Source organism: Emydura macquarii, unplaced genomic scaffold (assembly GCF_026122565.2).
Source record: "Emydura macquarii macquarii isolate MOO-44397 ecotype Brisbane River unplaced genomic scaffold, CSIRO-AGI_Emac_v2 contig_3390, whole genome shotgun sequence".
NCBI classification, from domain to species: domain Eukaryota; kingdom Metazoa; phylum Chordata; order Testudines; family Chelidae; genus Emydura; species Emydura macquarii.
The window spans coordinates 8,600,288-8,613,285 of record NW_027133527.1 but is presented as its reverse complement, the minus strand read 5'-3'; the positions used below and the strand labels follow the sequence as shown (position 1 = coordinate 8,613,285).

At 41.1% G+C, this 12,998-nt stretch overlaps 1 protein-coding gene across 3 annotated transcripts in view; it reads right to left on the bottom strand.

Annotated features, from left to right (window-relative positions):
• The window catches only part of PDPK1 (3-phosphoinositide dependent protein kinase 1), an 87,965-nt gene that overhangs the window by 6,775 nt on the left and 68,192 nt on the right, over window positions 1-12,998 (bottom strand). For all 3 annotated transcript variants that reach the window (XM_067534093.1, XM_067534091.1, XM_067534092.1), the window contains 3 exons: window positions 3,864-4,081; window positions 3,201-3,258; window positions 170-322 (listed from right to left, as the gene is read on the bottom strand). In XM_067534093.1, the coding sequence (XP_067390194.1) occupies window positions 170-322; window positions 3,201-3,258; window positions 3,864-4,081 (429 nt within the window). The remainder of the gene's footprint in view (window positions 1-169; window positions 323-3,200; window positions 3,259-3,863; window positions 4,082-12,998) is intronic.

Below are 12,998 nucleotides of genomic sequence, written 5' to 3'. Positions count from 1 at the left end.
ATACCAGCAGCCTAGCATTCATGAGTAACAGTACAAATCCTTGTTAATACACAGGCAATGACAACATTTCTATAAACAAGAAGTTTCTAATTAATTTCTAATAATTTATCAATGAATATTGATAATTATTTTAAGACTTTGGGGGAAAACCCTCAAGATAGTCACTTACTGTATGAACAAAAAAGGTCTTAAAATTCTTGGCTTCTGGTCGCAGCTCTAGTGACCATGGAATTTCTCCTTTCAGAACTTTGTTGACAGGATCCACATAATACAAATGGGGTCCTTCAGTGAGCAGTAACTGGCGCCGACGAGCAAATAATCCCTGATAAGGAGAACAGCAGTAGCAACACAAAGTATATCAAGGCAAAGGAAGAACTGCATATTACTAGTAGATCTATTCTCTCAGAGCTGTGTGTGGGTATTTTTCTTACTTTTGTGCCCTACAGCCCTCTTGCAGCATGTGCTTAAGTCAGTGATATCAATAGGCTTTAGTAGCACTTGCTTATATACTTTCCTGAATCACAGCCCTTAATGAAGAGCAGGGAACAACTGCCTTCAGCATTCTATTTCATCTTATCAGGAATTTGTCAATCCTTGGTGTGTACTGTCAGGCAGCACAATCACTATATAATTTATGCATTCTAGTCTTTGTGCTCACTAATAAAATAATTTTTTTTTTTTTTTTTTTTTAAATTAAAATAGATGGATAAGGTAGTGTGGGATTCTGAGTCTCTCAGGGCATCATTATGGGAGCAGATTTAATACAGGTTGGCTAATTTCAGAGGTGGACTTCTAGTAAGTTTCTAAACAGTTTCAAAATGTTAGAACATAAGAATGGCCATACTGGAACAGACCAATGGTCCATCCAAATACCCTGTCTCCGACAGTGGTCAGTGCCAGATGCTTCTGGCAGTTGGAAATTTAGGGACATGGGGAGCATGGGGTTGCACCCCTGACAAACATGGCTAATAGCCATTGATGTACCTACCCTCCACAAATCTATACTTTAACCAATTTATACTTTTGGCCTTCACAACATCCCTGGTAACAAGTTCCACAGGTTTACTGTGTGTTGTGTGAACTACTTCCTTTTGTTTTAAACCCGCTGCCTATTAATTTCATCAGGTGATCCCCTGGTTCTTGTCTTATGTGAAAGGATAAACAACACTTCCCTATTCATAAGGTAAAGATTTTGTCATGATTATTTTTTAGTAAAAAGTCATGGACTGGTTGTGAGCATGGAAGTCCATGATCCATATGTGACTTTTACTAAAAAATAACCATGACAAAACGGGTATGACTGAAGTCCGAATTTCCTCTCATTTTGTTGCCCGGACAAGGTGGGTGAAGTAATATCTTTTGTTGCCCAGTTCATTGAAATCCCTTTGTAACTCTCTGCAGTAAGCTTTGGTCTTAGCTATCTTGAGTAATTTTGTATCATCTGCAAGTTTTGCCACCTTACTGTTCAACATACTCTTAATGACCTGGAAAAGGGGTGAACAGCACTGGTCCCAGTACAGATCCCTGGGTGACCTGCTATTTACTCCTCTATATTATGAAAACTGAGCATTTATTCCTACTTTTTGTTCCCTATCTTTTAACCAGTTACTGGGATTTATGAGAGGACTTCCCCCCACATCCCGACTGCTTAGTCTGCTTAAGAACCTTTGGTGAAGAACCGTGTAAAAGACTTCTTCAAGTCCAAATACACTATATCAACTGGATCACCCTAGTCCAACTGCTTGCTGATTCCCCCAAAGAATCAACAGATTTGTGAGGCATGATTTCCCTTTACAAAAGCCATGTTGACTCGTCCCCAACAAATCATGTTCATCTGTGTGTGAGAATTCTGTTTTTTAATTATAGTTTCAACCAATTTGCCTGGTACTGAAGTTAGGTTTACCAGCCTGTAATTGCCTTTTAAAAAAAGTTCAGCATTACATTAATTTCCCTTGTTTGGTTTGTGGTTTTTATATTATACACAAATGTACACATGCACACGTGTGCTTTTAAACCAACATACTTGGAAAGTAATACCTACAAGAGACTTGTATGTGTGCGCAACTGTAGCAGTTTCTTTGTGGGGCTGAGCAAGTTAATAAAAATGTTTTAAAGTAAGTTAACAAATGACGAGAGACAAACAACTTCATGAACATGTTGTCCCTTCCTCACCTGTTTCCCTCCTTGTCTACTCTCTTTCCCTACATCACATGTAACTTGCGTTGTAAGTAATCTGGGCAGGGACTGAGGCTGTCTGTGAAGCTCACATAGAACTGTATAAATAATTTCTGCTTCCTGACTGCATCTCAGTACATTGCTGCTGTAGTGTCAATATATCCAGCATTTTAAATAGTCAACCTCATCTATCAAAGTTCCAATATAACCTTTAGAAATAAAACAGCTGGTTATATAGACCTTGTAGCAGAGCAACATCCTTTTCAGAGATTTTCGCTCCGTGCAGTGAACAATCAAAACAATGGACTTCTGAAGAGAAAAATGCAGAGTGACAGATAAGCAGATATGACTGGGATGAAGACACCTGCTGCATTTGTAGGCAGCAGACCATGACAACTAACTGGGGCCAGCTAAGTGACAATAGCCTTAAATTTAAAATACTTCAGTAACTTATCTTAATGCCACCTCTGCCTTCCTCTACAGAGTAGTTTTAAGTCAGATGTAGAAGAAAGGGAAGGGAAGGGAAGTGGAGTTGCTCTTAGAATGACGATTTGTTTCATTCTACCTCAGAAGGATTAAAAACTATGTTTAGGACAATAATGACCTGTATTCTAGCTTCAAATATTAACAGTCCAACACACAAAGGAAACATTCCTATCAACAACTGAAAACTGAGTGGTATGCTGAACTAATCAGATTGATAAAGGAGGACAGAAGTCATCTCCATTCACAGCTGATTACAAATTGGAAGCACCATCAGCTAATCTGACTTTAGCTTTCATTCAACTAAGTGTGTACCAAAAATTTTTAAAATATGGGAGGATATTAAATTTGTGAAAAGCTGTTTGCTAGGAAATGTTATGACATCTTTTATAAAGGAACAATAGATTTGAGACAGAGCTAACAAACCTATACAAATCAGGGAACCCCAAAGACAGGTTTCTTAAGAATATAACTCTCAGAGGTGCAACTGTGCAAGAACAAGGACATTTTACATTTTTTTCGAGGGGGATGATGAGACTTACCTTTCTTTTGTCTACTGGACCCATTTTTAGTATTAAGTTGTTTTCTACAAACGGGTGCCTAACAAGAAAAAAGAATGAATTATTGTCATTACAGAAGCACCTCTTCCCCACAAAATATAATCACTATTACCCTAGTTATTTTCTTTTTCTTTCAAATCTTAGATATTTACAAAAGATCCATTGCCCTGGAATCTTTAAAAAGTTCCAATTTCTCTCTATATGTCTCCCCTCTCTTCTCCATGAACCATGCACATGACATTACATACTAGATGAATTTCAACCTCTTCTTCCCTACTCCCAAAAAGATTTGCTAGATATCAGTATGTTATAATTTATTTGCAATTTAATTCCTATTGTGACTGAAGACTGATGGGTTGCACCTATGTGTTATTGATGGTATAATCTGAAGACAGTGGGGCTGTGTTGGTGTAACAGAGCTTAATTTGGCTTGAAGAGCTTCTATTATTGGTGCTCATATATGAGACGCAAAGAACTGCTGTTTTTCAGAGCCCAGACTGATTTTACAGGAGTAGCAGACAGAAAAAGCTTCTCTTTACTTGTGAGACAAGTACATTTGATATGGAGTCATGGAGAGAAAACACATCCCTCCCCCATCCCTATCCCCCCCAAAAGGTCTCAGATCAACCATTTAAAATGTTTTACCATGGATTTCCACCAGCTTGTTTTGCCAGTAGTAGCCTTTTCTCATCTTCAGAAAACTGCAAGTCCAACTCAAAGGAATTATTGTCAAGATCATGAATGTATTGTTCTATGTTGTTGCCTGATGTTTGTGGATGACTCGTCTCTGGGGCAGATAGTGAATGGGAGGATGCTGAACCAGAAACTTGCATGCAACCAAATTGACTCAGGAGATTGTCGTACTAAAGATGGAAAAATTATTAAAACAAATTTGGCAGTCATTTGATTTTTAAATAAAAAACTATATTCAACATTTTTATATAAAACAGTGACGTTGCTTTTAACTCTAAAGTTTTACTGCTGATTTGCTAGAATGACATGCTCTAAAAAAAAAATATAACAAAGAAATTACTTGGTTCATAACAGGGAATACATCACCACAAAGTTGAATTAAAGTATGGTAAGCAAAAGTTGTAGAACAAATGGGGCAACTTATTGCTTGTGTGTACACATGACAGAAAGCCAGCCATGTTTCAACATTATTCAAAATGGAATTAAAAACCAGGTCGTAAGTATCAGAAAGCAGTGGAACTTTAATTTTAGGAAAATCACTAAGAATGTCACTAGAATCTTATATTGTCTTTCCCACCTCTAGCTTTTATGATTGTGTTCTGTTGTCATGATCCAATACAAATAATGGTTAACTCTTGTATAGTTTTTCATCCATAGATCTCAAAAGGACTTTACCAAGGAGAGTAAATAGGTCATCAGTTAAGTTTTGATTTGTCTCCAGTAATGACACTTCCATAAACTAAGACTAGTACATAGCCAAACAAATCTTATTAGGAATTGTCATTTGCCAGTTTCATCCCACTACTCCTAATTATTTGGTCTTATTATTTGTTAAGCAGCATGCACCTTAAGATATGAGCTAAGAGCACCCCTTAAGAGGTGTAACAACAAGTATCTTCCCTTGCGTATCCTGGAACTCCGGGAGGCCAAAGGATAGAACCCACAACATTACTTAGATACCAACACCCAAATTTAGGTACCTAAATCCCCCACTGGGATCCACAAAACTCCCACTGAACTCTAGGGGTGTAAACTCATTCAGCACCTAAGTTTGTGCTTCTGGGAATGTGCACTGCTGCTTCATTCTAGGCATCTGACACCTCTCCCCCATCTGAGCCCAAGGGGAAGACAGGCATTCAGATGCCTCTCTTGCCCAATTTGATAGCCAAACTAAAACTGGATCAGGCCCTGTTTAAAAAAAAAAAACACGAAGGTAGTGGTGGTGCTGCTGCCGCCACTGCCCATCTTGTAACTTTTAGCCCAATGGTTACAGTACTTGCCAGAGATCAATTCCCTTCTCTGCCAGAAATGGAGAAAGGATTTGAACAGGGTCTTCTGCTCTGTCAGGTGTGCGCTCTAACCACTGAATATGGGACATTATGAGGTGGGGCTCTCAAGTCTCTCTTGTTGAAGCTTTGCCACTGTGGATGAAGAAAGTGATTGGCGCAGGGGGACGTGAGTCAGGGTCTCCTGACCCCTAGGTGAGTGCTCTAACCACCAGACTATAGAGCCATTCCTCCTCTCTCTCTGCCCAAACACTTTCTTTATCCTCAGTGAACATCTTAAACAGGAGAGACTGAGGGACTCTAACCAATGGGCTGAAAGTTTAAAGATTGGCAGGTGCTGGCGCCACTGCCTAATGGCTGGTGGCAGTGGTTGCAGGGAGTGAGGCAGGTGCCTAACTCATTCCCACAAGAACCTACACAAGTGCCTAAGCCAGGAGATTGATTCATGTTCATGGATCTCTAGCAGATCTAGGTGCCTCCCTGAAGGCTGGATTAAGTGCCTGTCTCTGAGAAAGGGATGGGATTTAGAACAACAGCCTCTCCCACCGGCTAAATAAGGCAGGGAGCACCTAGTGTGCTTGCTTTTGTTGACTGCATTTTAAGGCGTCTGTCTCTCCCTGTTCACTGTATAAGGAATTTAGGCCCCCAACTCTGCTTTGCGGCTCAGTATGGTTTCTGTGATTTTCTAAGAGCCCAACAGCTAGCCAATATGATGCTCAGTACTGCAATACCTAAGCCCCTTTGTAGATTTCATCTACGTCTTCTGAGGCTCCTGCTGGACAGTGTCCACACTGCTCCTCACAGAGGAGGCCATAACAGGCATATCTGAGCCTGTAATTCCAACCTGATCTGCTTTCAGCAAACATCAGACACCCGGTCTACTAGTAAAATAATCAGAAGTTCCAAGAGTGGGGCGTATAGTGAGAAAGCTTTGAAAGGAATTCAGATGATGCAGTGGAACAATCAATAACTTCTGTTCGGAGACTATGACATCAACAGCTCAGAAATAAAAGTGCCCCACCCATTCAATACCATAAACCACTCAAGGGAGATAAGGTGGGGAAGATATCTTTTACTGGACCAACTTCTGTTGGTGAGAGACACAAGCTTTTGAGCTACAGAGCCCAGACCTGAGGAAGAGCTCTGTGTAGTTCAAAAGCTTGTCTCTCTCACCAACAGAAGTTGGTCCAATAAAAGATATTACCTCACCCACCTTGTCTTTTTAATATATTGGGGCCAACACAGCTACAACAACATCACTGCATAAACCTCTCAAGAAAGATAGTAGCAATCAAAAAGAGCACATCAAACTCCTCACTAAGGCCTTATTTGCACTACAGAATGTTGTCGACAAAAGTCAGCTTTTGTTGACAAAACCGTGGAGGTGCACATACTACAACACTCCTTCCGCCAACAAAACTCTCCTGCTTTGCCAACAAAATAAAACCCCCTCCACAAGACGCATAAAGCTTTTTGTGGCAGTTATATCAATAAAGTGTCAGAGTAGACACTGTGCTTGATTATGTCAACATAAATGGCCTCCAGTTGTCGTCGCAGGAACTTAGATACCTATGATCAGATCTCTCATGGCATGTTGGAGAAGGTCTATGAACGGGACACACAGTGCCATGCGAAGATAAAGGAGCTGAGGCAGGTGTACCAGAAGGCAAAGAATCCAAACCGCTGCTCTGTGCTGTGCCAAAAACCTGCCGCTTCTGTAAGGAGCTGGACACCATCCTCAGTGGCAACCCCACTGCCAAAAGTCCCTTGGACTCTGCTGGAGACAGCAGAGTCAACCCTGAGGACAAAGTCGCAGACAAGGAGGTTGAGTTGGAGGATGAAATAGGACAGGCGACAGGGTTGTCTGGTACACAGCAAGCCAGGATGTCCAGGGTTCGAGCCAGTCCCAGAACTCTGTCTCTGGTGCACGTGATACAGGTGAGGGAAGCTCTGGTGTGTGATCTTTTAGTCGATGCTGCTGCTCAGTTATCTGAGGTAGGGCTGTCCTTTGCTTTGTTATATTCTAGAAATGGGTGAAGGGATAAAAATGTACAAGAATAGCTGTTCTTTATGCTTCACTTTCCCCTATGCAGCTAAGCAGTGTGGTGGAACACTGTGTAATGCACACTGAGATTTCACAGGAATCCTCCAGAGAGATTTCTAGGAAAACACTTTCCTGGAGGTACCCGCCCATCCTCTGCTGAAGGTTCCTTGGAAGAGCTGTTTTGTTCCTTCCACCATTGTAGAAAACGTTCCAGCACCAAAGCAGCACAGGGACGCGGTCTGAAGCCGTACACATGCAGAACATGCACACCCTTGCATCTATGCTTACCCTCAGGAATGAGACATTGGCTTCAACGACCCTCACCTGTGGAAAACTGTGGCAGAATTTACAATTTTGTCCCTAGTTGCCTGCAGTGATCCCCTTAAAAAAAAAAAAAAAAAAAAATCACCTACAACATATGCCCCATGTTGAGCACCGCTACCCAGTCTCTCTGGGCTGAACTCATCATGTTTGGGACGAACTCATGTTTGAGGTGGAGCCGTGTGCTTGCCAAGGGACAGTGAGAAACGGATTTGTATTTTTTTAAAAAGTGTCTTTTACTATAATGATTTGATGCGGGGAGTGCAACAATGATGCTTCTGTTTATTGTTTCTTGTGCTTCTGGCAGATGTGTCCTTCAGCAGAACCCCCTGCACACTGGCAGAGTGTCTCTGCCAGATAAGGAAGTGACCAAGGAGGAGCAAGGACGACATGTTTCCAGGGGCTCTCCAATCTTCAGAGGTCAAAAAAACAAGAACTCAGGGCCTAGAGACTAAGTGAAGATTATAAAATAAACTGGCAGGACAGAAAGAAGAGCCAGGAGTGAATTTTAATGGACCAGGAGTGATAAAAGTGATAGAGGACCAAACGAGACGTTGAAGTCCCTAATCATGCTGCAGGCAGAATATATTTATGCTTTGCCCACTCGCAGCAGATACAGAACTGCTTGTCATGCCTTCCCCAAACTCCTCCCACACGTTCCTTGCAACTTCCTGGCCCCTCTTGGTATATCATTCATTCCATCCCTTCAGACAGCTTACAAAATGATAGCTGGACTTACACACAGCTATGAGCGCATACACTGCTCTTCACAGTTCTCTCTCTTCCCACCAAGCATTTTGTTTGTGTTAATTGGTATTTAATAAAGACACACTCTCTGAAAGATAATCTTTCTGTCTCCGACACATGGTGGCTGCAGCTGCAATTAATATACAGTGGCTATAGAATCATTTGCACACTACAAATCATGGTCAGGAATCAACATTTTTCATGTAAAGCGGCAAGTTAAAGCATAGCAGAGTGCTCTATAAAAAGACATTTCTGGTGCTCATTGTCAAAATGGTACTTCAAGGCCTCCCTGGTTCAAATAGCCCCGTTACGCCTCTCTAATAGACCTGGTATCTGGCTGCTCAAAATCAGCCACCAGGTGATCCACCTCTGCACTCCATTCTGGTGAAAACTTTTCACCCTTAGCCTCACAAATATTATGGAGTGTGCAGCAGACTGCTATGACTGGGAATATTTTCCCCATTTAGGTCTAAACTGCCATAAAAGTAGTGACAACACACACTGTCATTCTGCACTTGCTCAGCCTATTCATTGAAACGCTCCTTGCATCTGTCCAGGTTTCCCATATAAGGTTTCATAAGCCAAGGGAGTAAGAGGTACACTGGCTCTCCCAGAATCACTATGAGCATTTCGGCATCTCCCACTGGAATCTTCTGGTCTAGAAACGAAGTCCCTGCTTGCAGTTTTCTGTGCAGGCCAGTGTTCCTAAAGATGCGTGTGTCATGCACCTTCCCTGACCATCCTGTGTTGATGTCAGTGAAAAGCCCACAGTGATTCACAAGCATCTGCAATACCACAGAAAAGTACCTCTTTCTATTGATGTACTCCGTTGCAAGATGGTCTGGGGCCAAAATTGGGATGTGCGCACCATCTATTGCCCAGCTGCAGTTAGGGAATCTCACTACTGCAAAGCCATTCACTATTTCACACATACTTCGAAGAGCCATAGTCCTTCTTAGCAGAATGTAATTAATGGCTAGAGTACCAACTGCAGACACACTCCGCTGAGAGAAAGAGCGTTGTGTGAACATGCACAAGCAATTAATTATAGCTGTTTTTGATTGTTGGTGTAACTTGTGTCAACAAAACTCTAAGGCAGACAAGGCCTAACTCCTGCACATTTCTCAGGATGCAGTTGAAAGCTTTTGAAAAACTGCTATTTATAAGCAAATGCCACCAATATATGAAAATTGCACTAGTTCCTCAACTCCTAATGACTGCAGTCAAGGTTTGCACTTGTTTAATAGAAATAAGTAAATGCATGTGAAGATTGGAGGTTTCTCTAATTAGTGAAACTATTAATCCTAAAAAGTAAAAGGGTTAATCTTACTTACCTTTCTCCTTGTCTTAGAATACCATTTCTCAAGTGAATAGGTACTATTCTTAAAGAAGCCCAAATCCCAAATTTTTTCCTGGTGAATTCTATACACATCCCCTAATTGGTAGTGAATCTTTTAAACACTGATTTCTTGTGATCTGTTGTAAAATGTGGTCTGTGCAGCCTGATATAAACATCAGCCTGCTCAGTTTCTGTGGTCTTTTCTTTATTAAGCCAGTTTTCTGGGTTTTATCAGAGATATTCACCCAACAGTCTAAAGGGAGCTGATTTTATATATTGAGGTGCTTTTGACTAAAAAATGGTTATATGTAGATAATCTATTGCTATCTTAGTAAAACCTTGCAACTATGTATAGACCATACCCTGTCCCCTATGAGAACAGTTTATAGGACTTCTAAACAGGGTATCTTGAAGACCTAGTTTAGATTTAGATTGGAAGACAACTTATTGCCAAGATAACAATGTAGCTAGAATAGTTTGGTTTCTTTGCATACAAAGCCAGAGACTCCAACAGGTACAATGAGGGAGCACATGAAATTCTGTGAGCAAGATAATGATAGAAAGGTAAGGAAGGTGTCATCTGATTTATAAAAATCTACAGAATCATTTTCAATTATGTCACCCTCTGCAATATGGCACAGGGAATTCACTGCCCAGTCTCCCAGCTCACACGTCCTCTGGCTGGTGGAAATTTTGATAATACAGTGTCATCGGAAATGGGTTGAGTTGGGTATAATTTGAAAGCTCTTTCCTTCCACAAACACAATAGCACCAAACATGACAAACCTAAAAGAATCATGTAGATATAGATTTGAGAAAATGTTTTAAAATCACCTTTTTTTTTAATTATGTTTTAAACACAGGCAAGTCACACATGCAGCCCTCACAAAATTAAATTACAGCCCTCAACTGGCAGTAAAGTGATGTCAGTTTAAAGTTCAGAACAGGATACCTGATTAATATTTTTAGTGTTACAGATTACTATAAATGGAATCAGAGCATCAAGTTGATTTGCTATCATTGTCAAAAAAGCAGTTCAGTGGTATTGATCATTAGCTTTGTTTATTATTCCAAAAGGGTTGGAATGAGACACTGGTTAAGACGTCTGCATCCAGACAGAAATTACTGGAATCCATCCGCAAATGGTGGGCACAGTTACATAATACAAAAATTAATTCCAATCCAAATAAATTATTACAAAATCCTCGGTTTTACACTGATCTTGATCACTTTTAGGCATCAGTGGGGAGGTGAAGAGTACAAACTAGCAGCTGAATCTTTGGAGAACACTGCTGTGGAGGACCTGGTTAAACAAAGCACTCAGTAGCACTTTACATGCTATAAGCAGCACACAAACTGAATTTGGTAATATTGGAAAGGAAGTACATCAAGCAGCAGGAAAAAGTTGAACACGCTGGGACAAGTGCCAGTTGTGGATGAAACTTACCTTACACTAGGTCTCATAGCATGCATTTTGAGAGGAACACCTGGTTCTTCTGCAGTAAGCTGGAGGCCCAAAGGAATCCGTTAAGCACAGCTTCAACAAAAGACAAGTGAATAACAGTATGAAGTAGTCACTCTGAGCAAGAATGTGGGATGGAAAGTCAAGTGAAGTGGGTGCATGGCTGGATTGACTTTTCCTGAAGTAACCAAGCGCCATCTAGACTCATTAAATGCTGTTAAATGTCAAGAAGGGGCAATTTTAAAAGCTATAGGATGAGCTTACTCACCCTGGAAACCCACTTGCATATGACGGACCAGAACTTAATATCATGATGAAAGCAGTCTTCAGTGATGAGAGAGCTAAAGATGTCACAGGTCATGACTTGGATAAAGCCTTCAAAACCCAAAGAATTATCCAAGGCTCTGCCAAACTATTGGCTCCAATCAAAAAGAACTGAGTAAAGCTGTACTCAAATGCAAAGACGAAAGTCAGAGTAAAGATGGGAGGGACTATTACAGAATTAACCACAGACAGGCCATTTTTGCTGACCTCCTGGTCATGTCCAGATCTCAGCATGATGTTGACCTATGTGAGACTTTGGGAAAGTAGGAGTTCTCAGCAATACTACGATCAATGTTAGAAAGCGACAAAACAATGCATAAGTTTCAGGTGAAAAAGCAAACTAATGCACATCTCGCATTGAGTTCCAAAGCCAGAGCCTACTGAAAATGTGATTGGTACCTTATGCCAGCAGGGGCCTTTCAGCAGCCAATCACAGATGGTATGGCTGATGTACAAGCTCTTGACAAACCAGAAACTATTAACACCTGCCAAGATTTTGTGAAACACTTCGTTACGAGGCTACCGAGAGAATACTGGACCTATGACAAAGTCCACCTCACGTCTGAGGCACATGCAGAGAAATCAATTCAAATATTACCGGAAAAAGAAACTCCATTGTATTGCACCTCTCCAATAAAAATTCATTGACTCCACAAATATCTCCAGTGTCACAATGAAGCTACTGTTTCATACTCAGCACAAGGCATGAGTTAACCATATATCTTGCAGGAAAAATGCTCCAGTATGCAAACAATTGCTCAAAGAATTATGTTGTTGCATGGCGAAATGAGCTGCTGCATCACACTGTTCAACAGAGTTTCTTCATAGTTCCCATGAGGAGGCTGACACTAAAATTATCTTGCATGCCATCAACTCCAGAGAGAGGAGGGTGAAAAGACCATATTTTTGCACAAGACAGATGTTCCAGTGCTCTGAGACATTATACCCAAGATTAATGCAAGATGGTTTGTGCGCTTGCTCCTAGGGAGCAGAATTGGTGTATATCCCTCAGAGAGGTGTTCCTATTACTCAGGCCATTAAAAGCTGCTGCAATGCTAGCTTATGATGCCCTTTCAGGATAGGACGTTATTGGAAAGATGGCTGGGAAGACCAAATTATCTTACTGGAAGGCATTTGATTCAGCCTCTGAAGACGCTCTCCTTGCTCTGAACAGCTGAGATAGTCACTGATGAGGTCATAAATGCACTGGAAGTTTACCATTTGAAGACCAACATTACGACACTTCAAGAGCTATGTTGGTGGATGGTTTCCAAGAAGCAGACAAGCGGAGAAAACTGCTAATAGCAAGGGGTGCATTTATCTCTGCTATTAAGGCAAAATATCAAGCAACGGAATGGCTCCAGGATGTTGGAGTGCATCCCAAAACTACCTTTCCCAAAGGGACATAAATAGGTCTTGCAGGATGGACTGATCACACCAGTTATGTATGAAAGAATCATGTACTTCCAAATCAATCCTTCAGCTAATCAAATACTCATGTGCAAAGACCAGACGCTCACCACCCTGCAAATGTTTGGTCAGCAGTCTATCTTGTATGGCACAC